The 26162-nt window shown below is 47.7% G+C and overlaps 1 protein-coding gene and 1 long non-coding RNA gene across 2 annotated transcripts; both read left to right on the forward strand.

Moving 5' to 3' along the window:
* Window positions 1-1414: 1414 nt before the first annotated feature.
* Window positions 1415-3889, forward strand: LOC113977584. The gene is made up of 2 exons (XR_003537359.1): window positions 1415-1555; window positions 3165-3889. It is a non-coding gene; the product is annotated as an uncharacterized LOC113977584 (long non-coding RNA).
* Window positions 3890-4925: 1036 nt separating this feature from the next.
* Window positions 4926-24964, forward strand: UBE2G2 (ubiquitin conjugating enzyme E2 G2). Its single transcript, XM_027703829.1, has 6 exons — window positions 4926-5016; window positions 11702-11737; window positions 11824-11869; window positions 17154-17272; window positions 21051-21191; window positions 23060-24964. The coding sequence occupies exons 1-6, from the start codon at window positions 4974-4976 to the stop codon at window positions 23170-23172; spliced, it is 498 nt and encodes a 165-aa protein (XP_027559630.1). The 5' UTR covers window positions 4926-4973; the 3' UTR covers window positions 23173-24964.
* The last annotated feature ends 1198 nt before the right edge of the window (window positions 24965-26162 follow it).

Below are 26162 nucleotides of genomic sequence, written 5' to 3' on the forward strand. Positions count from 1 at the left end.
AACCGGAGCCTCTGTGGGCCCCGTGAATTAAAAAACCCATGTTATTTCTACACGAGCTTCAGCTGGTTTCTTCTGCTCCTTGCTGCAGGACTGGGGGAGTTGGAGCTGTGGGAGAGGGAAGGATGTGGCCGTAGGAGAGGGTGGGCAATGGCTGAAGAACCAGCAGAGGGGGAGGAATATAGATACTGGAACTTGGGGAGAGGGGCTCTTCCTAGTTGCTTCGGTGCTGCTTTGCTCATCCCCATGGGGATGCAGCCCAGAAAAGAAGAAGAAAGGTGAATAGAAAGTCCCCTGAGACTCCTTGTGCAGATCCCAGAGAAGCCAGTATGTGCTATTCTGAGGGCCAGGGCAGGGAAAGAGGCCGAGATGGAGGCTTGGGGCAGATCCTCCTCTCCTCTCCTGGCCCCGCACACCCCTGTGCTGTGGAGGGCTGCGATCCCTGGGGAGGCTCTCCGGGCTGGCACAGCCCCGGCACAGCCCCGGCCAAAGGGCACCTGCCTGCGCTGCCCGTGGGAGAAGCGGCCCCAGCCGGGCTGGGCCTCGTATTTAGGGGGTCTCCTCTGAAGAAGCCCAGAGCTGTTCTGGTCCCTCCCTGCAGGGATCCCCCGGCAGCGCCAACTTCCCACCCTGCCGCCTCCTTGCACGTGCCCCTGGGCAGGGCCGGTCTGGAGACCGCGGGCGGGCTGTGCTTTGGGGCCAGAAGGCTCGTGCTCCTGTGTTCCCCACTCCCAGGCGGTGCCGTGCGGCCGGGAAGGGTCATTCCGGGAGGTGTCTCGCGGCTGCCCCGGGCAGTTCCCAAGGTCTCGGCCGGGTACCCCCGTGCCGGTCTCGCACAGCGCCCCCTTGCGGCCTCGCCGGGAAGCTCTGGTATCGTCTCGGTCACGCCCCCTTTGCCCCGCCCCCCCGTGACGGGACAGACCCCGGTGACCGCTCCTGGTCACGTGACCCAGGGGCGGAGCCGGGCGGGCGGGGCGGGGGCGTGGCCGAGGCGCGCGCTGTCGCGGGCGGCTGGAGGGGGCGTGGCCTCTCACCACGTCTGAGGGGAAGCCCCGGGTGAGGCGCGGGCGGAGCGGGGCAGAGGAGCGGGAGGAGCGGTCGCTCCGCCGCGTCCCGGGCACGGCTGCGCTGCGGCCCCGCCCTGCTCGCTGGGCTAGTGGGACAAGATCGCGGGGCGGGCCGCGGGGAGGCGCAGGTGGGCCGGCTTCCACGGGGACCCCGCGACTCCCCCGGCCGAGCTCTGGTCCCGGCGCGCCCTGTCGTGTTCCGTCCGGGAAGGCGTGAAAAGAGAGAACGAGTAGAATCAACCTGAAAGTTGCGGGGCAGCACGGCTCCGTGGTGCAGTTCAGAATGAAGCGGCTCGCCCCGCTGGGCAGGTCATGCAGGCGTACTGCGGGCGGCAGGGAGGCACCGACCCCGCGCCCCCCGGGCAAGAGGCCCCTCGCTGCTTCCCTGCCCGGAGCCTGGAACGTGCCGGGGCGGCGGAGTGAGATATCCAGGCGTGCGGGAGAGCGAGGAGTTGGGATGCTGGCAGCTTCTCGGGGTGGAGTTCTTCTCAGTGAGTGGATGTTTCCTCTAGCTCCTCATGTGTTTTCCCTGATGTCCCGTGGCAGCGCTACCAGAATTCCTCCAGTTCTGATCCTGGCCCTGAGACAATTCGCTAATCCTCAGTCCTGTTATCTCTGAAAACTTCATCAACTTTGAGTGCATTTTCTATTTGGAAAATGGCACAAAACAAATTCTTCCATCCCACAGCTTCCTCGTGGGCTTTTTTCTTCTCCCTTCCCATGTCTCTCCCACTGCCCAATGCAGTTGGGACTGCTGTGTTTGCAGGCGTTTGTTGGCTGTTTTGTGTCAGAGGCTGTTCCTTGGTGCCTTCCTAAACTGGAGAGGGACGTAGCCCCACCATCCCAGTTCCTGAGCCTGGAGCCCTCGATGCCTCTGCTTTACACAGAGCAGAGGGTGGGGATGTAAATGGCTTTGGAAGAGAAGTTTGCCAGTGTTTCCCCTCATCTGTTACTAGCAGGATGCTTTCTTCACTTATTCAAACTTTACATGCTGCTCTGTTCTGTGCCTGCTGCATCCAGACACCTCTCTGTTTGGGAAGGGGAGGTGAATACTTGGGTTTTTGGAGAGGTGTGTGGAATTTTAGTATTCCTTTGGCTCTGTGTGTGACAGAAGGGTGAATCACACAGGGATTTCAAGGATTTGAGAGGGCAGAGCAGTGCTCAATTCCTCAGGGATTGACAGGGAATAAAGACTTCCTCGTGTGATTAAACACTATCAAAACAGGTTTCAGTTGAGTGTTAACTCAGGTTTTAAGGGCAATATAAACTTACCAACATTCAGCCTTCCTCAGTGTAGACAAGGAGACAGATATGCCCTTGTATTTGTCCTGATGATTAAATTTAAATCATAGAACCACAGGATGGTTTGGGTGGGAAGGGACCTTAAAGTCCATCTTGTTCCAAACCCCTGCCATGAGCAGGGACACCTTCCACTATCCCAGGTTGCTCTAAGCCCTGTCCAACCTGGCCTTGAACACTTCCAGGGATGGGGCAGCCACAGCTTCTCTGGGCAGCCTGTACCTGTGCCTCACCACCCTCACAGGGAAGAACTTCCTAATATCTAACCTAAGCCTACTCTCTGTCAGTTTAAATCCATTCCTCATCTTTTGAGTGTTAATTTTGTTAACATTTGTTCTGCCAGTAAATCCATGAATACTTAGTTTGGATTTGGAAACACAAGCGTGGTGTATCATGTTAATTACTTTGAACTCACAGGGTTTGTCAGTGAGGCAGATTATATTCCGGTTTGATGGACAACCAGTTAAGGAAGCAGAAACACCTGCATAGGTATGAAAAACACTCTTACTGCAAATTGCTACACAGATATTCTGATGTCTGCATGATAATTAAAGGGGCTTGAAATCAAAATGATCCTGAAATAGTTGCTCTGAGTTTAGCATGTTCCAAGTATTTTGTTCAGGGTGACTGAGGGAAACTGTTTCATGTGTTAATTAATTAAAGTTATCTTCAAAGTGCTCTATTGCTGGTTAGGAGCAGAAACCAAGTGCTTTTGTCACCATGTGTCTTTCAAGTTTTCTGTATTACTTATAATTTCCATATTTTTAAACTGTTAAAATAATTCCTGTGTTACTCCCACAGTTAAGAGATGGAAGATGAAGACAGGATCGATGTGTTCCAGCAGCAGACAGGTGGAGGGCGCTGAGACACGACGTCCTTTGGAGAAGTTTCAGGATCCTCATCTCACCTGACTCTCTCATCTGTCCTCGAATTTGCTATTTTAATAGTGAACAAATGAACACTCCAATCACACGGGGCTCCTCAAAACTTTAGAGGACATTTACCAAAGTTGCTTGTTGTCTTTGACATTCTGCATGTGCAAGTCAAAACAGTATCTGCAGGGACGGATCAGCTGTTTGAATTGGGCCAGTTTGATTTAAGTTCAGATTAAGTCATGCGTATTCTCTCTGCTGTTATTTTTTTTTAATTGTTTTTACTATATTTTTTTCTTTCCTTAAACCTATGGCCTGAACATTTATCCATGTGTTGGGACATGGAGCATTCATTCCTGTCTCTGGTCAGTCTTGTGCCTCTGTTTAACTCAAATTATGTAAATCAGTGTATTTTCATGCTAGTTTTGAGCATGAAAGTTTACTTTTAGGAGGCACCCAAGAGGAGGAACGGAGATACTGGTTTTAAGTTCTTAGCTCGTGTTGCAAACGCAGTCGGTCCCTTGGGCGGCATCGAGCCCTCGGCACGGGCTGGAACACAAGACAATACTTACAACAGAGTTCAAATACTGAAGGTTTACATGTGTTTTTCATATTATGATAAAGGTGTCCAAAATATACTTTTTTATGCAGAAATGAGGTGGGGTTTTTTTGTCCTGAATTATTGCAGGTGGTGCAATAATAAAACTGGAGGTGGCAGGGCGGTTGGTCCAAAACCAATGCTCGCGGTAGAGGAGTGGTGTTTTTTGCTGTAGAAGCTTATAAAAATCCCTGAAATTCCAGCCGTTTGCTTAGTGCCAGGCAGCGCCTGTCCCTGTCTCCTGCTCCCTTAATTTCGACTCTGTTTCGCCCTGGGTACTAGAAGTCTGCAGCCTCAGGTTTCTTTTCAGTACTTGTTTTTGGTAGATAAACTTGATAAATGGGGGGGGAGGGAAAAGCACCTTTCAATGTCACCAAACCGTGCAGAAAAGCGGGTGAGCGAGGAGAGAGGTGTCTTCAAAATAATCACCCGCTCTCCCATCTCCCTAACCTTGCTGAAGTTTAATGATTTGTGTGGTGGTTTGGGCTGCGTGGAGCCTGCTCCTGGGGAATTTTAACTCAGGCTGTCCTGCTGCTCCATGGGATTCATACCAGCCTTTTCTCTTTCCATTTGGCCACGTTAGATCTGCTCCCGCTTGTAGGAATCTCGCTGGAAGTGCCCGTTCCCTTTTTCGTGTTCCTGTTGGTGGGCTGGGCTGGGACATCCCGCGGATCCCGTTGTCTGCTCCTGGATTTGTAGGTTGATGTGTCGCCCTTTGCTGTTGCACACGGTGAATCCAGTCTGGGACTCGGGCTCCCGCCTCGTGCTCTCTGGGGCCCTGTCCTGCCTGGAAGGGCACGTGCGGGAGCCGCTCCAGGCACCACCTGCACAAAATCCCCGTGGGAGGGGGCGGCGTTGCTGCACAGACCCCGCTCCGGGGGGGGGAGGTGCCGCACAATGCAGCATTTTGCGTATTTCCCTCTCTCCCACCCTGGCGGAGCAGCTGCCGCGTTCCCGTCGTTTCCCACAGGCTCGCCCGCGGGAGCGGGAATTCCCGGTCCGTTCCTGAGCATGCGCGGCGCCTGCTGGAGGACCGGGCGCTACCATAGAGGCGCGGCCGGCGGGATAGAGCGCCTCCCCCCCATCCCCCACCCCCGGGCGCTCTGGCCGCGCACCCGGAAGCGGCGGCGGGGCCGCGCCATGGCGGGGACGGCGCTGAAGCGGCTCATGGCCGAGTACAAGCGTGAGTCGCGCTCCCTGGATCTCCTGCGCTGCCCCTGCCGCCGGGATCCTTCCCAAAGCCCGGGAGGGCCCGCGGGGCGGTGGCGGGGCAGGCCAGGCCAGGCCAGGCCGTGGGCCTTCCTGCCCCTGCCCCACCGGCTGCAGGGCCCTCCCCGCGTCCGTACAGAGCCCCCAGGGCGGGGGGTGAGGGGTACCGGGCACGGGGCACCGCGGGCTTTGGGTAGCAGCTGTGGCGAAGGGGGGCATGCCTGGCACCGCGGCCCCCTCTCGCAGGTGGGACACAGGCTGTGCACCTGGACGCGGGGGGCAGGCAGTGTGCGGGTGCGGGTGACACATCTGGGACTCCGCGGCTCCAGGAGCTTAGTCATGGGCGAGGCTGGGAACCCTGGGCAAGTGGCCAGTTACTTTCATGCTTTTCCCTGTTAAGATTTTCCGGATGTGGAAAGTCTCTGTTGCAGAGCTTTGTTATCTCAAAGATCATTAGAGGTGTTTGCCAGGATAGATACCTTCTAGTTGTGGCTGCCTCATCCCTGGAAGTGTTCAAAGCCAGGTTGGACGGGGCTTGGAACAACCTGGTGCAGTGGAAGGTGTCCCTGCCCATGGCAGGGGTTTGGAACAAGATGATCTTTACAGTTTCTTCCAACTCAAACAATTCTGGGATTTTGTCCTTAACAGAAGTGGTTAGTAAGAGCATTTAAACTCGAATGTAGTGATCAAGGACATAGACTTGCTTGTTTGTTTAAAAATCAGTGTGAGACGTGACTTGCAGGAGGTGGAAAGCAGTGATCCAGACCAGCAGGGCGCAGGGACTGGGTCCCTCTGGGAATCCCACTTCTCCTGGGATGAATCATCTGCTCCCTGGTGAGCTTGAGAGGTGTCCGAAGGTGCCTTTTGTTGGCAAGAAATATTTGTTTGTTTAACTCCTTGCTTTTGGGCTCTGATGCTCTGCCTTTTATTTATTATGGCAAGGAATTAAAATGCAGAAACAAAGTGTTTGGTGGGGAAGGAGGGAGCTGGGTTTTAAGAACTGTTCTCCTGCTCTGGGGAAGGTCACTTACTGCACTCCCCAGGCTGTCCAGGGACGGGCAGTTGTTTCTCTCTCTGCCATGGTTTAGTGGAATATTCCAGCCTGTGTAAAATAGAGTATTTATAGACACACATTGCCTGCCAACACCATGCCTGTTCCCAGAGCACAGGTCTGTAAGCTGAGCTGTCACACAGGGGTTTGGGGGGCCAGGGGGTGACACTGATAGCTGGGAGTGGTGGGCAGGCCCCGCGGGTGTGTGGGCAAAGCCTGTGCTGACCGTGTGTGTCCTAGAAATCTGCATTTTCCGTTGTGATCCAGAGGCACTGACCTGAAAAACAGCCACAGAAAGACTTGGCTCTGCTTCTGTCTGTTCTCTTGCATCAATCCCCTCAGTCCCAAAAAGCATTTTTGATCCTTTGTTGTTGAGAGAGGCTCAGAGATCTGACTGGAGTGTCTTGTATGAATGAAATCTTCAGGAAAAAAATTATATTAAAGGGCATCAGAAAAATTACTTAATGCCACGGGCAGACATGAGGTGAATCTTCTCTGTCTGGTTTCCCAGGGTAACTCTAGTCATGAACTGAGATAATGTTTGATCTGTGATCTGCCTTTAGAAACGCTTTCCCACCTCCAATAAAACACAGTATTGTAAAAAATTAATGTGACTAACTGCATAGTGCTTTCAATTCTGGAAACCCAAGTTGCAGCAGTGCAGTTATCCAGACGTTCTGGTGTCTGTTGCTGCCTGGATTTTCTTGTGCTGCATGTGCCTTTTCCAGGTTGTTACTTTCCTTGAGCACCTCAAACCCTGCTACAGACCCCAGAATCAAGCCTGACTTGAACCCCTCCCCTAGTGTTTCACAAAAGGCTGGCAGGGAGTCGCAGCTCTTCAGAAGCTCTCATGCCCTGTGCAGATTTTCAGCAGAAGTTATTTTGAAGAATAGAGACAGTTCCTGGTCATGAGCAGTTCTGCTGCCCCTTTTTGCAGAAAGAGAGCAAGCCCTGCCTTGGGACTGAGCTGTAGTCTGAGGTTCAGCTTTGTGTGAACTTTCCATTCCCCCTTGGTGATGTGAGTTGCTGGTGTGGATGCAGGCACTGGGTGAATGTGAACATGAAGGTGGTTTTCAGTCTTTGTAGAAACTGGTGAACACAATGTTTTACTTTCCCTCTTTCTCCTTTCTCCTCTTTAGTTACTTTTAGTCATGACAGAGGTGTTTGGCAGTCAGTCCCTTGCTGGTGGAATGTATTTTGCTTGCCAGACTTCCAATTCTTTCCTTTTCTTTTTCAGTTTTGGTCTTTGATTTTCTCTGTGCATGTGTGCACACGTTTAAATCTTTATGTAATATGTATTTATTGTTGCTTTATGTGAAAAATGGTTGACATTGTGAGGAGTTTCTACCTGTCAGAGCCCAAATACATTATTCCATTTTGTGAGAGGCTGTGAAATTGCTCTGGTTTTCTTTCCTTTAGAAAAAGAAAGGGATGGTGGGTGTGGACAGCCACATCATATGGATTCATTTTTTTGTCCTCAATTAGATCTTTGTTTGCATGTTTGGCTTTTTTCTGCCTCATATTTATTATCTACTCTGCCAGAACTGATTTGGCTAAAGCTTTCAAAAAAAATCAGATATAAAAAAGGGCATTATTTTTATTAGAGTCTGTTGGGTTTTGTCTGTTATTTTTATAGAGTCTGTTGTTAATTCTAGATGTGTAATAGTATTAAGGCCTGATATTAGTCTCTCAGTAGCAGCTTGTATTTACAAGAGTTAAGGAGATGGAAAGTTTACTGCTTGCTGGCTGCAAGATCTTGAAGATATCTTACACTGGCTGAAATTTCAAATCTAAAATGGGTTACTTTGGAAGAATTAGGTCAGATCTCTAGAGACCTGAGAACTATTGTGCCTGGTTCTATGCCCTGTATTTCCTTCCTGGTACAAACAGGCAATAGAGCAGTAGATTGTAATGCCAACAGGTATCTTTGGGAGTGCTGTCGGGTTAAAAATACGAGATTTATGTTGTGAGATTTGAGAATTCACAGGAATAATACATCCTCTGAACATGGCAGCGCTTCAGTGAGTACTTCCCATCCTTATTGCTTGGGAAGAGTTCTGTGGAGCCAGAAGAAAACTGGCCGTTTTGAAGTATCTCAGTCCAGATGCTTTCAGAGAGGGCAGTGAACACGCCCTTAATGTTTCCCGAGTCCCGGGCTTTTAATCCCCTTGGAGGTACCTAAATTAGGTGCAGCTTTTAGAAAAAACATACTGTTGAACTTCTCTTATCAGGGTGTGATCAGTCTCTTTATTAAGATCTTTAACAAGAAGGTGTGTTTTCAGTTTTCCTGAGAAGGTGGAATTGGCTGATAATGACTCCACAAAGAGCAGTGAAATGAAGGTGTTGATTGTGTGATCTGCCCCCCGTTCCCGATAGAAGCATCACAGTTCTGTGGTGTCAGCTGTTTTGAGCTGACAAGCAACGACTTTCCTGGCTTTCTCCTTTATCTCTTTCAAAGCTGATTCCTTTCTTGGCTTACTGTTTTATTCTTTTTTTTGCAAATTAAGTCGTCCTCATCAATCTCTCGGAAGCTCTTAGTAGGATGTTTCTGCTCCTACTCTGTAGGAAGCCGAGACTCTGGAATAAAACTCCTTAACACCAGTTGTAGTATTAGGAAGCAGGTTTTACTTTTTTACAGTGCTGGATGCAGGGGGGATAACTCCTCCTAACGTGCATGCTTGGCTCCAGGTGGTACACCTATTTATTAGCCAGAAGTATCCATACCAGCTCCATAGGTGGTTACAGAACCTTCCACGATCTTCCACAGATGGGATTTTCTTCACCTTGGTGTCTTTAGGGACCTCTGGTGGTCTTCCATACATGGTGTTGTTTTTCACCCGGGTTATGTGAGCTGGGCAACATGTTTCTGAACAGACTGGGTTGGGCTGGTTTGACTTGTTACAGAGCTCTCAACGTTCAGCAGTCATTTCTTCGACCATCACTTCTGTGTAAGTGATTTACAACAGGAACTCAAGGCTTGCCTAGAGGGAGTGAGCTCCCTGGGCACACCTGGAGACTGCTTTATCCCACGGATCTTGCTGGTGGCAGCTCTGGTAGTTAGCACCATGTGAAATGTCAGCATAGGTGTCCTGGCTTTGGTTGTTCAAGGCCAGGCTGGATGGGGCCCAGAACAACCTGGTCTAGTGGGTGGCATCCCTGCCCACACAGGGGATGGAACTTGATGAGTGTTAAGGTCCTTCCAACCCCAGCTCTTCTTTGCCTGCCCCAAGGAGCTGCTGCATCGAGTTTGGGCAAGCTGCCTCTCTGCAGTAGTAGGTGTAGCTTCAGGATCTGTATTTTCCCTGTCAGTGCCTTCTGTTGGATACTGTCCATGCTTAGCCTGGGCAGAGGCCTCAGCTCCTTGCTATCCAAAGAAGGGTAATGGAACTGGGGAAGGGTCTGGAGCACAACTCTCGTGAGGAGTGGCTGAGGGAGCTGGGGGGGCTCAGCCTGGAGCAGAGGAGGCTCAAGGGGGACCTTCTCACTCTCTACAACTCCCTGACAGGAGGGTGGAACCAGGTGGGAGTCAGGCTCTGCTCTCAGGTAACAACAGCCTCACGTAGCACCAGGGGAGGTTTGGTTTGGATATTAGAGAAAATCTCTTCACTGAGGGAGACTGTTTGGCCTAGCTGGTCTGTCAAAGTCGTTCTGCATTTGATCTGAGCATTTGTTTTAGCCTTTCACTGCTTTTTGCTGCTCATATATAAATAATTGGAAAACCTACCCCCTAACATTCCATTTTTGGAGGGTCTGGTGAGCCTGAAGCAGCTGATGCTGTGTCAGATCCCAGTAGTTTGTGCTGTGCAGCTCCAAAAACCATGCTTGGAGTTTCCCTTTGAACAACTTTAGAGAAATCACTGGGTAGGATGTGACCATCCCTGTGGAAAAGAGGTTTTTCCTTTCTCAATGACCAGGTGTAGCAGCAGCCACTCAAAATCAAATCTCCTGTGCCCCCGACTGCCCAGGTCTCACTTTGCCTGATCCTTAAGAATGGAAACCTCTTTCTCCAAGGGGAGAGCTGAGCAAGGAAGTGGAGAATTGAACCTATGATCTCATGAAGACCCTTTGCTCTGTGGGCCATGGCCCATTGCCCTGGTTTTCATTGGAATGGAGAGCTGTTTGGCACACCTCTGCTTGGCTGCCACCACAGGGGATACACAGGTGCTGCTGGCTTTTCCAGGGAAATCATGGGAAACATCAGAGGGATTTTCTTAGAGAGAGCCACAAGATGGAGCAAAATGATTCCAGGAGCTTCTGGGTTTGACATCTCCCTCTTTCTGTCTAAAAGCATCAACAATAAAAGCTGTTGGAGACCCACTGTGAAGCTGGAAAAACCTGTCCCTGAATGTCAGGACATTGTGGGAAACCGTAAGGCTGAGTTTCAGTCTGGGGCTTCTGGGCTTTGGAACTTCAGAGAGGGCTGTGCCAAGTTCAAGGGCAACCTGAGGGAACAGGAGAGTTTCAGGGTCTCTCCTGTCAATGCATCTTGGCACATCTTTGAACCCTACAGTAAAGGAGCTGTTCTAAGACAGAAATCTCTTCCATGCAGCAGTTTTCATCTACAGCCTAACAGATTTTATTGGTTTCATTTCAGAATTCATTTCAGATTTCATTTATTGGTTCATGACTTCCCATATTGCCTGGGTCCATGTTCCTGCTCATTTTCCTGCGTGGGAATGATCGTGGTGGTTCTTGTGGCCGTGTTCTATGTCACAGGCTACTGGTGTTCCACAGGCCACTGGTTAGGAAACACTGTGCTGGAAAAGCAGCTGGGAGTGTCACCTCCTGCCACCAGTCCCACTGGCCGACCCGCCAGCACTGTGGGGCTGGTGTTGAACCCCCAGGACTGCAGGCCACTGGTTGCCTGTGTGCAGCTGAACTGTGCCTCCCCTGCTGCTGCCACCCCTGCAGGACATCAGAAACTGGAAGCTGATGGTCATTCCACTAGACAGGAGAAAACCTGGTTGTTCTTTTATCAGCACATGGTGTTACTGGGCTTCACCAGGCTTGAAATGGGGGGCTGATGCCGGAGGTTATTGTATGAATGTCTCTGCTTCTCCTGCTTTTGTGTCATTCTGGGTTTTGTACTGAAGTGCATCAAACCTGAATGGGTGCACAGAGGTCATAGTAATACAACCTCTTTGTAGGCTGCTGAGTTTGTACTTGCAGATACCACAGAGGTCCCAGAGGGGCTGTTTCTCAGGCTCTGTGAAAAGAGTTTTTGTTTTCCCTCTCATTTTTAAATTGTTGCCCCTGGGAAGATAGTGGACTCGATGATCCTAGAGGTCTTTTTCAACCTAAACAATTCTGTGATTCTAAGACTAATTCTGGGAGGCTGAAGAAGCCCGAAGTGCCAGATAATTTGGTCTAGAAAACTTGTCTTGCATGTAGCAGTTAAATTGTCAGCAGTGGGATCCTGGGCCTTCTGGAGGTGAAGTTTTGCTCAGTGAAGCATGGCCAGGAGATTCCTCCCATGGCATCCTCAAGCTCTTCTCCAAGGGTGTTTGGTGGTGGGGCCTCTGTGCTAAGCTGTGGCCAAAGCAAACGCCACCCAAAATGCTCGGGCTCACAGGTCACCTGAACCTTCCTTGTGTTTCTGTTTTCACAGAGCTGACCCTGAACCCACCTGAAGGGATCGTGGCAGGTGAGGAGCCGAGTGGGGTTTGTGCACTCTGGAGCTGTAACCTTGTGTTCAGGTGGCACTGAGCATTGCTCTGTTTTATTTCACAGGTCCCATGAACGAAGAGAACTTCTTTGAATGGGAAGCCCTGATCATGTGAGTGAATGTTGTTTTGTGTCTGAAATCAGCAGTTGCATGCTGTAATTAGCTTCTAGGACACCAAGAATGTAAAAAATTGCTATCAGTTCTGTATGACATCAGGCTTGGCCCACCTTGGCTGGGAATTCCTTCTCTTATCTAAACAGGGAGTGATATTTGGATTTTAACCAGACTGATAGAGACAGCATTGGTGAGTGTACAACTTGTGATCACTTGTTGTACAGATGTCATAATAATAAGCTTGCAAATTTTTCAGGAATCCTCATTTGGGCTCCCTTGACTATGTGTTACATTTACAAATGCTGTAGGAAACAGCAAATTGCTTGTAGATCACAGACCTGTTGGAGCATTGCTTAACTGCAGATGCAGGGCAGATTTTAAGTGGAGCAAAATACACAGATTATTAGTGACAGGAGAAAAAAAAATCAATGTCTAGAATTAGTTTACTTACTATCCAGTCTTTTTTCTAGAAAAATTGAAAGGGTTTTGATCTGAAAAACTATTCATTTTTAAATAAAAAAATCTTTCGTAATTCTTTAAACTTCATGAATAGGTTGGTGTTGTGAAGAGTTGAGGGCAGTGATTCTGTATAGAAAGCTCTTCTTTTGGTGAATAGCTCTGAAAAACCTGTTGTGTTTTGGGGGTGGCAAAGACTCCTTTGAAAAGCTGTGTTCTCTCCCTTCCACTGCCCAGCTGATGGGTATGGTGGTTGGTAGCAAAATTAGCTGTGAAAAGACAAAATCTTCCTGACCAGCATCTTAGAAGTTGTCTTACCTCTTTCTTGTACTCTTACTCCTGCTGTACTTTTGGGAACTTTGAGTACGTGGAATAACTTGAGGTTTTTACAAAATAAAGTTCTAAAATGGCAGAGGAGAAGAAAAGGGACCTTTGTGACTCACATCTGACAGTTTATGCAAATGCTACACAGTTAGAAGAGGAAGCAGCTTTAAACCACTAAGTTCATCTTGAATCTGATGGTCTGTTATTGGGGTAGATCCTGGCTCTGTATTTCAGGATTCCTTTGGTAAGAATTGGTGATTTCCCTTCCTTCAGCCAGGGCTGGGGGGTCCTGGAGGACTCTGGGGGCAGCGGGTGGTGGCCGTGGCCCCACTCGCTCCGTCCCCACTGGGCTCTGGGCAGGTTTTCCCTGCAACCACCGGTGCTGACTGGTGAGATTCTCAGCTGGCGTGGGTGGCAGAGTTTTCCTAGCTCGGTTTGCTGGGAGTGTATTGTCTAGGGATGAAAAACAAGGTTTCTGTCTCTTGGGCTCAGGCACACAACCAATACAAAAGCATCCCGAGCTGCAGCAAATCCCCTATTCCACACAAGCTGTGTGGGTGATCCTGCTGTATGGCAAGCAGGAGCCTCCGAGTTATTTTAGGCCTTGGTAAGTGGAGGTTTGGATTACCACTGCTTGTTTGCTCATTGATGGGAAGAGTTGGCAAATGCTTCTGCTTATGTGCAGCGATTTCTCTTGGGATAACAGGTTGTGCTTCCTGGTAGCTCAGTCCCCTGAAATTAAACACTTAGCATGGAAATAGGTTGGTTGTTGCCTGACACCAAAGATTTTGGCTGCAGGGTCTTATGCTTTCTCTTTCTGTGAGTGGCATAGTCAGCACATGTGCTTTGTAATGTGCCAGACTGCAGGTCAGACAGCTGTGCATTGCTGGGAGTGGAAATCCCAGAGGATTTAATGCACTTCTTGGAATATTCCTGCCTCTTGGTACTTTCTCTTAGCAGAGATTGTGTGGCTGAGTAGAGCTTTGGTTTAGCCTAGATAGTACTTTTTTATATTTCCCATAATGTTCCTAAAGAATGAAGTTGCTGCTTGCAGACTTGAAAGCCCTTTAAAGTGCTGAGTGTTGAGCTTCAGGTCTTTGTCAGCGTAAAATGAGAGGCGGAGGAGGTGCTTTCATTTTGGTTTCTATATTGTGTGTGTGTCATAATCAAGTTATATTTTAAGATCTGCTCAATTCTGAAGCTGTGGTACAATAGAAACATGTTTACCCTAAACACGTTTGGTTACTTTCATCTCTTTACAAGCCCTGTTAGTAGCAGTGTTTGCATACCTTTGGAAAGCAAGCTACACCTCTTGTTTGTATTTGTGGTGATCTCTTCCAGTGTTTTGTAATCTCAAATGTGCTGTATGAGGTTCTGGGAATGAGAGGTGTGCAGATGAGGAAATTAGAGTAAAGCTGGCTTCAAATTTTCAGACGGATGATGGGAAAAATCTAAGTAACGTGATAATGAAAAGAACAGAATACTTTTTTCCTTCACCCAATTTGTATAAAGCTAGAGCACATGTAATGGCAAATAAATTTAAAAAAAGAGACCTAGGAGAGAAAAGACATCTCTCATTTATCAGTTCAGAGGTGGGCTGGGTAATGTTACACAGATTGATGTAAGAACTTGGCTCGGAGATAAAATAACGTCTTTTTAAATAATGGAAATAATAATTTGTATTTCCAGTGTTCTTGCCCGCAGCAGCAGTGCTGGAGGAATGTGAGACATATAAATGTTAACGCTGTATTGACATGTCTGAAGGACAGAACAGCTCTTACGCTCCCAAAATGAATGTAATAGATCAAGAGCTGAAAATACCACGTGGAAACCTTTCTGAACAGCAGAGGTGGGGAGTATTTCTGAAAGTCAGATCTTTGCAACAGCATTTCAGGAGAGTTTGCCTTATGCTGCCCAATTCCTTAGCGCTGTGTGAGGTCCTTCAGGCTGTCTCGTTTTCATGGATTTAACATTTCAAGGCCAAGTTTTGCCCTCTCTAGTTGCCATGTACAAGTGTGTGTTGCTAGTAATAGTTTATCCTCAAAAGACACAAAACCACACGATTGTTAAGAACTTTATTAGTCTAAAGATTGCTTGGAAACTAAACAATATAAATTGAAGTCAACTTTTCAAAAAGCTGTCTAGAAAGGTAATTAGAGCTATAATTAGGCTTATGACTTTTGTCTCCATTCCTCTTTTGGGCATCTCATGATTGTGGGGTTTGGTCTTTTTCCAGTTATCTTTTTACAAATAAGCCACTTACAAATGTATTTGAAGCTGTGATTATAGAATTAAGAATCACAGAATCATTAAGGTTGGAAAAGACTTCTAAGACCATCATGTCCAACCTTTCCCCTAGCACTGCCAAATCCACCACTAAACCATGTCCCCATGTGCCACATCTCCGTGTTTTTGAACACTTTCAGGGATGGTGACTCCACTGCTGTGCTGGGCAGCCTGTGCCAGTGCTTGACCACCCTTTCAGGGAAGAAATTTTCCCTAATATCCAATCTAAACCTCCCCTGCACAACTTTTGGCCGTTTCCTCTTGTCCTGTCTCTTGTTCCCTGGGAGCAGAGCCTGACCCTCATTTCGCTTGACCTTCCTGTCAGGGAGTTGTAAAGAGCAATAAGGTCCCCCCGAGCCTCCTTTTCTCCAGACTAAACAATCCCCATGAGCTGTCCTCGTCGAGGCGCTTTTCCCTCTTATTTTGGCAGATACCCACCACCCTTTTCAGCCCCTTGCCTGAGTAATAGCTGGCTCGTGGAGGTCAGAGTTTCTCATTTTCATGCTTAAAGTCAGCTGTGGAATCACTGCAGAGCAGGGGGGTGATTGCAGAAGCTGCCTTGCTCTTACCTCCCAGGCCCTGCTGATGTCCTTTTTGAGCTGAAAGTGATGCTGTTAAGTTCAAATGCTGAGTGTTTTGTAGCTGCAAATGCTGTCTTGGATTAACTTTAATAATTTCTTTGAAGTTGATCCTGGCAGCGCTGAGTGGCTAAAACAAAAGCAGGGCCGAAAATGGAGTGTGTTGGGTTGAGCCTATTTGACAGAAGAGCCCTCAAGGCTGTGGGTTTGCTCTCAAAACAGAACATAAGACACCCACCAGCTTTTCAATGCCTGTATGTACATACTCTCAGAAGTTCAACAATAAGCCTTTAAAATGCAGCTGGAATTAAAATGGTCATGAAAAAATGCATTCAGTTTACTCTCAGATGTGAATTGAATCCCGACTAAATTTAGGGAAAAGGCCAGAAAGGGAACAAAGTGGTTGAGACAATTTAGCTTTTATTCTTGCGGACTGTTGATGCATTTCTCTTGTCTTACCTGCCAGTGTCAATGTTCAGGTTTAAATCACATAGTCCTTGTGTTTATCTACCAGCCAAGTCTTTTGAATCCCAAAGTTTGAGAGAGTGAGTTTCGTAAGGCTTTAGGATTTGCTGCTCTCGGTTTTCTTTTTCTCTAGGTTATCAATTGCTGTCTTCATTGTTAGGAATCCTTGAACTTTTAATGTTCTTTCTGGCATGGGGAATGGGGATTGGGAGGGGGAGGCATGAATATATTCCTAAACCTTATTTCCCAGACTGTAGAACCTTTGTTTGAAGGGCTTTTTACTAAATATATGAGGTTTCCCTGGCTATGATTTTCGGTGCTGAAGCTTATTTTGTCATTTTTCCAATCAAGGGAAATCATGTTTGTGTTACAACTTCCAGATGGTTCATCTAGTTTGAATAAATCATGACTAATAAACTTTTTTTTCTGCTCACTTTTCAAAAGTGTTTTTTGCAGGCAGGGTAAAATAGTTGTCTTCATGTTCTCAACTCGATTGCACTTTGAACTAGATGCGGAACACAATAAGGAAATGTTTCTACAAGAACCCTGGTGAAGCCATTTGTTCTCCACATGCACTCGAGGGGAGGGCAAACTCAATACCTGAAGTCTGCAAAGACACATCGTTGTCCTGCATCTCCTCTGGCAATTATGGTCTCAGGGCTCTGTTTTTATTTTTGCAAACCCTCGCTGTGTTCTCTGCATCAGGCAGCAATAAATGTTTGTGTGGTTGTTCTCGAGACTGGCAGTTGGGATCTCTGTGAGGCTTATAATTTATTTTTGAGCTCCAGCATTTGACATCTCTATCTTGTGCAGCATAACAGTATCTTCAAAGGCAGAGGAGTCCCACACCTGCCTCTGCTTTCTCTTGACGTGCAGACGCTCAAATCCTGGAACATGCCTTGGAGCCAGATACTCCAATTATATCCAGACACACCCTGCTAATTAAACAGTGTTGTGACCTTCCTAGTAATTTAGTGTGCAAGCTTTGATTTCCCCCTTGCCTCCCAAGCCTTGTATTTGGATTTAAGTTTATGAGGTGTGGGGTAAGAGCACGTTAACTCTTTGTTTCCCAGAGAAGATGATCTAACTGAAGCTTTAGACATCTCATTTAGGCAAGAATTTGGGTGAAAGAGCTGTTTAAAACTGGTGAATAATGTTTTACCTGTTTCTAGGGGTCCTGAAGACACCTGTTTTGAGTATGGTGTTTTCCCTGCTATCCTGAGCTTTCCACTCGACTACCCGTTGAGTCCTCCGAAGATGAGGTTCACATGCGAGATGTTCCATCCCAACAGTGAGTCTGATACAGCAGGATGCACAGGGGAGTGGGTTGCTTGTGCACTTTAAAAACAAATTTGTGCAGCAGGAGAGCTGGTGTCCTTCCTGAGGGTGGTTCTCTCCCTTTCCAGCCTTGGCCATGCAGCAGGAGCATCCAGCTGTCCAGTTTTTCTGTGTTTTAGGGTCCTTTTCTGTTAATCACATTACTCCTCATAAACCTTTTGCTCCTTAACAGTCTAGTAAGGATTCCAAAAAATTCAGTGCCTTTAAGATAATTCTGGGTATACTTGTAACTATTGGATAAAGCTGAATCTACAGCTGAATCTTCTATATATGATGTGAGACTTAGTGAATTAATACAGCCTCTTTCCAGTCATAGAGTCATAGAATATATTGGGTTGGAAGTGACCTATCAGAATCATCAAGTCCAACTCCTGGCCCTGTGCAGGACGCCCCAAGAATCACACCATGTGCCTGAGAGTATTGTCCAAATGCTTCTTTAACTCAGTCTTGCTCTGTGGCTTGTATTTAGGTAGTTTGGTGTTATTTTAATGAGTGAAAAGTTGTTCATGTTCACCAAAGTGTGGGTGCAGCTTCATTAGGCAGCATGAAGTCACAGGTTTGTTTAACATTTCTGATGGGATCTTTCTGAAATACAGAGTGCTCTGTCCAAGCAGACAACACATTTGCTGGGTATTTAATATTAAGACTTTGCTGGCCTTTGCTCTGCAATTCTGATTCCAGTTGTACTCCATGATCATGGAGATCTTTTCCAACCTTAGCGATTCTGTGATGGAGACAACATTATCTTAAGACTTTTCAGTGGAAGTAATTGCAGTAACAAGAAGTACAGCTAACAGGTTTGAGCCTTGGACATGACAGAACCTTAAAGCCCCCCTTTGCAGCCTGGAGCACTGCCTTCTGGCATCAGCTTTGGAATTCTGTGTAAAATCATTGCTTATGACATCTGAATCAACATGGATTCTGTAAAGGTTGTTTGTCATCACCCAGGTTTGGTGGGCTGCATCTGTGTTCTAGGCTGTTAGGTCTCTGCCACTTGGGAGCAATAAAAGGCAAATGCTGCCCTCCTGCCTAACACTTCCTCTCCAGCTGATGTTCCCACACTTGCAAAAAACAAGTCATAACTTCAGATGGGAATTGATTTATTTCATCCTATTCCAAGGAATTTTGCAATTTTGTGAAGCTGTTCTGTTCTTCCCTTCTGGAAGCACCACTCGTGCAGGTTCTTGCCCATTTAATCCACATCTTTCTGTTCTCCTGGGGAAGGCACACCTGCGTGTCGCAGGGTGGAAATGTGTGGACATGCATAAGGCAGTGTGGCATCACCTCTGGAGCTCTGATGTCCACAGCAGGGCAGCATTTGGCACTTTGGAAGCAGTGTGGCCACATCGGCACCTTGCTCCAGCTGGGCTAATTCACCCAAAATTCTTGCCAGGACTGGACTCCATGAGCAAATCCGTGTCCACACAATACTCTGCAGCTCCCGCTGTAGCCTTGGCTTGAGGTTTGCTGCTGGCAGCTACGTTGTGTGCAGCATTGCCAGGAAGAGTGGGGTGCAGAGAAGCACAAAAGTGCCTGACTCCGTGTTACAGAGTGGCTTTACATATGGGTGCTTCTTCCATGTGGTCAACTGGAGCATACTGGGGGGTCAGCTCAGTTCTTTAAAGACTCTGGGTCTTGTAAATCTGAAGTTTAGATCACCTGAAGTAGGCACTTGAGTCTTCTCAGCTGGGGTTGTGCTGGGCTGATTCTACCCAGAGAGGCTGCAGCTCTGCTTTTTCTGTTCCTTAAGTGCCTGTTCATCCTGCTGTGAGAAATTGCAAGGAAAATGTTTAAAAAGTCTGCTGTGTTCCCTCATCGTTGCAGTTTATGTTATGTGAAGGGGGAATCAAAACACCTCTGAACTATCTTCTCTTAAATTAAAATGACCTTCCTGGATGCTCTGGTGAAGACAACTTCAAAGGAGTGATTAATGGCAGTGCTTGCATTAGCACTGAGCGACGACATGGAAAGATCATAGGATCGTCGGGGGGGATTGGAAGGGATTGTTGGAAGGGACCTGAAAGCCCATGTCATTCCAACACCCTACCATGGGCAGGGACACCTTCCCCTAGACCAGGTTGCTCCAAGCCCTGTCTAACCTGGCATTGGACACTTCCAGGGAGGTGCAGCCACAGCTTCTCTGGGCAGCCTCACCACCCTCACAGGAAAGAATTTCTTCCCAATATCCCAATTCTTCCCTAACCCTGCCCTCTGTCAGTTTGAAGCCATTCCTCCTTGTCCTGTCTAGGCCCTTGTCCAAAATCCCTCTTCAGCTCTCTCAGGCACTGGAAGGGGCTCTAAGGCCTCCCCAGAGCCTTTTCTTCTCCAGGCTGAACACCCCCAGCTCTCCCAGCCTCTCTCCAGAGCAGAGGGGCTCCAGCCCTCAGAGCATCTCTGTGGCCACCTTTGGACGTGTTCTAGCAGCTCCACATCCTTCTGATGTTGAGGGCCCCAGAGCTGGAGGCAGCACTGCAGGTGGGGTCTCACCTGAGCGGAGAGGGAGAAGATGAGTGTGTCTTCCTGGAATCAGCCTTTGCCATCTTGACTGTGCCGCTGTGTTCCTGCTGTTTGAAATGAGGCAATGCACAGAAACAGGAGAGCCACTTACACTGAAGCACCTTCTACCAGTGGGTTCCTAACTTGCAAGGAGAAGTGCTGATTTAGCACCTGCTGTTTCCTCCTCTTCCAACAACGGCTAGACTGGCTCCAGTCCCCAGCCTGGGGCTGCAGGAGGGGATGTAAATAAAAGTCTTCCACAGAGCTTACGTGTCACAGGCTTGTGCAGACACAGCTGGGTGAATGGAAGGAACTGGAAATGAGCACAGCTGCTTCCAGCGGTCATTCCTGCTTTGTTTTGTCTTGCTTCCCTGGCAGTGGCACAGGTTTGGTCACCTGAGGAATTGAAGCACTGAAAGCGCTTGGCTAAAGTTGTCCTTCCTTGGGAGGCTGCAGAATTAGGCCGTGTTGCTAGAGCAGTGTTTCCAACTGTATTCTCTTTGTGTTTCCTCTTCAACCTTTGTTTGGTTTATTACCACCAAGTCGGTAGAGTCCAGTCTCTGTTAAGACAACTTGTACTGTTGCAGACACTTTGCTTATGCTAAAGGTGTAGAGGGGAAGATGCCTGAAACTTTAATTCATAGGTTTCCTTGTTTCCCGTGCTTTAATGCAGCTGAGCTTTAAGCAAAATGGAAAAAAAAAAAAGTTGTGGGAATTCTTCTGCTTGCATATCAGTAATGTCCAAAATAAGATCAGTTCTATTCTTTATGATATATTTATGTTATGGTTTTTAGCATAACACTTTATTTTTTATCACACTTATGTTTATAGCATATTTAACGTAACACTTTTCCCTCCTTTGCTTAATTATTTTCACAGTGGAGGACTCCAATGTGTGTTCAGTACATTCAGTTCCATTTAAGTAGGACTGGTTACCTGCTTGGAACTGTCTGCACATAAATCCATTCCTTATTCCACCAGGCTACATCTATTATGTTTCCCATGGAGCCTGTCACTGGTTATTAAATGACACAAGTGCTCCCAGCAGGTTTCTGTTGGGGAAGGACTTTGTTAGATTTGCTTAAAGATTTTTGTCTTTCGGATTTTGTGTCCTCTTGCCTTTGGAAGGGGAAATTTAAAACTGGGTTTGGCCTCAGTCAATACAAAGGCTAAAGATCTGGAGAAGCCAAATGTTTCCACTGAGTAACGACCAATCCTCTATACTTCTTGCTCAGTTTACCCAGATGGGAGAGTCTGCATCTCTATCCTTCATGCTCCCGGGGATGATCCCATGGGATACGAGAGCAGCGCAGAGCGGTGGAGTCCCGTGCAGAGCGTGGAGAAGATCCTCCTGTCGGTCGTTAGCATGCTGGCAGGTGAGCTGTGCTGTTCTGTCAGCAGGTCCTGAGTTAGCTGGAGCTGCCTCTTGCTGCTTGCTTTGTTAAGTGAGCAAAGCACATGTAAAGCTGCTCAGCAGCAACCGCAGTTCTTAAAGCCTTGTTATTTATTTATTAATAAACCAGTTTTCTGAAAAGAATTGGAAAAAATGCAACTGCAGGAACCAGGTGTTCCCAGCTTTGGGAGCAACTGCAAGGCTTTCCTTCCAGGTTGGCAGCAACCGAGCTGGTGGCGCTGGTCAGGTGGTTCCAGAGGCTCGGCTGGTTCCCTGCTCCTGGACAAAAGCTTCTTTGTATTTGCTGTGGTGTCCATTCAGCTCTTAAAGCTGTGGATTAGAGCCTGTGTTGGATTTGGCTTTGGCAGCTGGAGTGTTACCAGATCTAACCAGTACAGTAAGCTGGAGCCCATGGCCTCTGTGATTCAGAAGCCAGCACCTTCCATTTCTCTTTGTTATTCCTGGCCTGGGAATGTGCCCCACTCTGCCATCTCTGGTTCAGGGGAAGGCTTCTTGAGAAGAGACCTGGGGTGAAAAACTCTTTGTGCAGCCTTTTAAATGTTTTTTTCCTGAATCCAGTGAGGGCCATGGATCAGCTCTGTCACGTACAGCTCCCTGAAAGATGGATCCTTTTCCACATAGTGGACAGAGCCACTGAACTGCCTGAAGAGGGCAGAGACGTGTCCCCTAGAGTTGGGTTTGAAGGATAAATGGGTTTAGAAGCAGCAAAGCTGATCAAAGGGCAAGCAGCAGATTCCTACGTGGGACTGTTTTAGCTTTGGAATAGTAACCTGCTGATGGGAAGCTGTGCAGGCAAACAGTACCTCCCCTGCTGGGCTTCCCATGGCCTTGAAGAGCTTGGTTTGTGGTGCAGCCTTACCTAGACTGGTAAGTGCAGGAGTCACATGGTCTCATTCTCTGCCTTTGCATCCTGTTTTCCCATGGCTTTTGGAGTAATTAGGCTAAAACATCAGCTTCTTTCAGGCTGCTGGCCAACTCTCAGCTCTGGCTCTGCAGGTAGCATAAGCCCAAGTTTACTAGACTGGGTGACCTGCACACCTACTGGTTTTTACAGGTGGACCATCTCTTGTCGAGAAGGATGTGAGCCTGAGATACCTGCCATGAACTGGGCCAGAGTGGGTTCAGACTAATGTGTGAAGGGAAATGGGCAGTGTGTGTTCTGTCTCGGTGCCTTGTGTAATCCTGGGACAGTGTCCTGCTGTATGCTGCCCACAAACCTGATAAGTCCTGTGTTTCCACTTACCTCTTTTCTAATGGGGAGCCCCTCTGACCCCAGCACTTCATGTGCTTTCTAAAGCGCTCCGAAATCCTCAGATGAGAGATGTTGCAGAAATGAAAGCATTCTATGGGTTTCCTTGGTTTGTTTTGTTGGTTTTTTTAATAGAACAAGCCATCTCAGTGAGTGATGGAGCCTGTTTGGGTGGCCTGGTTGTGGGGGCTTTGTGTCTGGGAAGCTGCAGAACCGAGAAGGAACATTTTGCAGGGAGCAACGTGCGGTTTTAAAACCCCATGACGGCGCTGGGGGTGCCCCATTGTGTTGACCATGTGCGTGGTGGGGCTCTGCTGCTGAGAGCACAAACAAAAGGAAGTCCTTTTCCTCTGCCACTTGTTTCTCGCCTAAACTCGACCTTGCTGTGATATCCTTTCTCTTGTGGTCAGTTAAATCAGAGCTGTTTGGGAATCTGGGAGCTATCACTAGGTATTCTTTAGTGGTGTTTCTGTAGTCCCAAGGAAGAGAAGTGTATCAAAGCCTTGGGGAAGTGGCATTCTTGAAGAAACAAGAAGGTCTTATTCTATTGCCCACTTACCTTTCAGTCTTTCTTGTTTCAGAGCCAAATGATGAAAGTGGAGCCAACGTAGACGCCTCCAAGATGTGGCGGGAAGACAGAGAACAATTTAACAAAATTGCCAAGCAGATTGTGCAGAAGTCACTCGGACTTTAAGCTCACAGAGAGACTGAAGTGTTTTGTATTTCTCTCCACCTGGAAACGAGCAGTGCTCAGTGCTGGTACCAAAAAGGAAAACTTTGTAAAACTATTGGCCTAGTTCTTATCATTTGTTATTTATTTACCATCTCTTTTCTTCCACTGCTCCAGAGAAGCCTCTAGTTCACAAGCTAAACTGTGTGGAAAAGGGATTCAGTGCTAGGGAAAAATACAGAGACAATGCTGTTTCAAAGGCTGCTTGTTGCTACCTCACTTCGTGGTGTGGAAAGCCTGGAGACCTGGCAATCTGCAGCCTGCCCTCACCCATTTGCTGTTGGAGAGCAGCGCTGGTTTGGGTCAACTGCTGGAAGAATTAGTTGTGTTTTTTTAGGTAGCATTGCATCCGGAGCAGTAGTAGACAGAAAATAATCTATCCATTTTATGATACTCTCTAGGTTAAGGGCAGCATTTGCAGTCAGATCTGATGTGAAAAGCATAGTTAGCAGGAGAGGCTACAAAGCAAGGTTATAGTTGGGGTGTGTTAGCAAAGAAAGGAACTTTAGAGAGGATGTAGGGAGCTGTGAGGACTGGCTGGGGATCTGGAAGGTGCTGGTGTTCCCGTGTGACACTGTTTGTTCTGAGCCTTTGAGTCAGTGTTGGCTTAGCAGAAATCCCAAGAGCTGCTTTATTACTCCTTGAAGACACTCAGTTGTAAACTTTACACTCAGTTAGAGGCACAAGTTGTAAAGACTGGATTGTGAAACACTTCGGTCCAGGTTCAGCCGGACAGCTCTGTGAGCTCCTCCTCTGGTGACACGTGGCTTTTGAGAGGATTCAGCACTGCTGGCCTTTGCTCTTACAGCCCAGGTCACACATTTTCAGGTGAACGAGCGAAGATGAACATGATGAACTTGTTAAAATTACCTGTGACACTCTATGCTGAGTGCTCTTACGTATTAAATAGGAGCCAGAGAAGACAGGGACTGTTTTCTCGAGGATGGTACGATGCATGTTTTGGACTGCAGTGTTGTAGCCGATATGAAGGGTGCAGGAAAAACCAGCTGATCAGTTCCTAAAACTGCTGAGGGGCCTCTGCTGACCTTTCTGCTTTGCAAGCCAATCTCACGTGTAGGTCCAAATCTTCAATTTACTACAAGCAATAACATGCCCACTGACAGCACACAGAGTCCAATTTTGTTGGCAGCTTTAAACGGGCTAAATTTGACAAGGGCTGGTTTTCTTTTAATATGAAAAGCGTGTGACGTGGAAGGAGTCTCAGCATGGAGAAAGCTTTACAGAGGTGATTGTGTGCATGTGCGTGGTACAACTCGTCAGTGTTTCTGTCTTGCTCTCCGTGGTGCAGATTGCACTGTGCCATCGTTCTGCACCTCTGAAGGGTTTGTATTGCTACAACTTGCTGATTTTACCTCCTTGTAGAAGTAATTGTTGCTTTGATGTAAGGGTGGGAGGGGGACCGGACATAGCTTGGGAGCAGAGATGACAAAATAGTGTTGTACCTAACTAGTATTTCAAGGCATACAGGAAAATGTAGCACTTTACACAAACTGGGAGCGTTTTTTGAATTGAAGTAGAGGGAGGATTGCTCCTGGGAGCACTGCAGCCACTTTGGGGAACAACGCTGGAGAGCTGCAAGGGCCACGTGGCCAACGATGGATTCAGCAGACGTGGCAAAAGTGGGGTTTGGTTAAGTGCAGAGTGTTTTATTCATGTGTGCTTGCTCATTATCTTGATTTTATGGTGGGATTTAGTCTGTATACTGAAAATAAAGTGATTATATTTTCTCCTTTCATAGGTGTACGCAAATGTATTGCAGTGGGTGTTTTGTACGGGTAACCACCTGGCCAAGATACTTGCTCCAAAGGAGTGAAGGGTTTATTCTAAACCAGTTAAAACACGGGGAATACTTCAGGGCAGTGGAAAAGCTGACATGGTTGCTGTTGCTTGGACTTTCGGGCAAATGTCTTGTCTCTAATGATGGCAATGGCTGGGTAACTCAAAGAAACCTGCAAAAACCTGACAGCGGGCAGATGTGCAGTTTGTTTCTTGCAAAAATCTTGTTATAACCATGTGCCTGGCCTAGGAAGGTCTTGTGAACATACAACAAGTGAATTTATTCAGAACGTGCTGATATTAGCCCTTTGGATTTGAGAAGGACACTTAGATCATAAAATCACAGAATCACTGAATGGTTTGGCTGAGAAGGGACCTTAAAGACCATCTCGTTCCAACCCCCTGCCATGGGCAGGGACACCTTCCACTAGACCACGTTGCTCAGATGTCCAGTTTCTACTCAGAATTTCCATAGTCCTCAAATCTCTCTGTTGTTTAGAAATAAAATCCTTTTTTTTTAAGTGACTGGCATGCAGCAGGCTTGCTGACTCAGGTGTGTGAAGCCACCCAGTGAACATGTCTACCAGGCAGTCTTGCAGGTGACAAAATCTAGACAGAAGTTCTCCTCAGAGGACTTGGTGTTGAGGTGGGAACTGTCCTCAGTGGTGGCTGTTTGCTCAGCTGAAACCAGCAGTGAGTGTTTTTCATTGAAAGGAGTTCATTGTTTATCATGTTCTTTTAGGAAGAAATTTTTCCCTGTGAGGGTGGTCAGGCCCTGGCACAGGTTGCCCAGAGAAGCTGTGGCTTCCCCATCCCTGGAAGTGTCCAAGGCCAGCTTGGACAGGGCTTGGAGCAACCTGGGATAGTGGAAGGTGTCCCTGCCCATGGCAAGGGATTGGAATGACATGGGCTTTACAGCCCCTTCTCACCCAAACCAGTCTGAGATTCTGTGAAAGGATTAAAGGTGGCAGCGTGGTTGGCATGTTAGATTCCCTGTTTTATTTGCAGGAAAGAAAGAAAACTTTATTTTTCTACAACAAACTGAATCCTTGCATGCAGCACAAGGGCTCAGCTCGCACAGTGGAGGTGTGTGGGCTCCTGCTGTGACCAGCAGAGAGGGTCTCACAGTACAGGCACCTTATTGTAGGTAGGGAACA

The sequence above is a fragment of the Neopelma chrysocephalum genome, unplaced genomic scaffold (assembly GCF_003984885.1).
Source record: "Neopelma chrysocephalum unplaced genomic scaffold, ASM398488v2 Primary Assembly neopelma1_252, whole genome shotgun sequence".
In the NCBI taxonomy this organism is placed as follows: domain Eukaryota; kingdom Metazoa; phylum Chordata; class Aves; order Passeriformes; family Pipridae; genus Neopelma; species Neopelma chrysocephalum.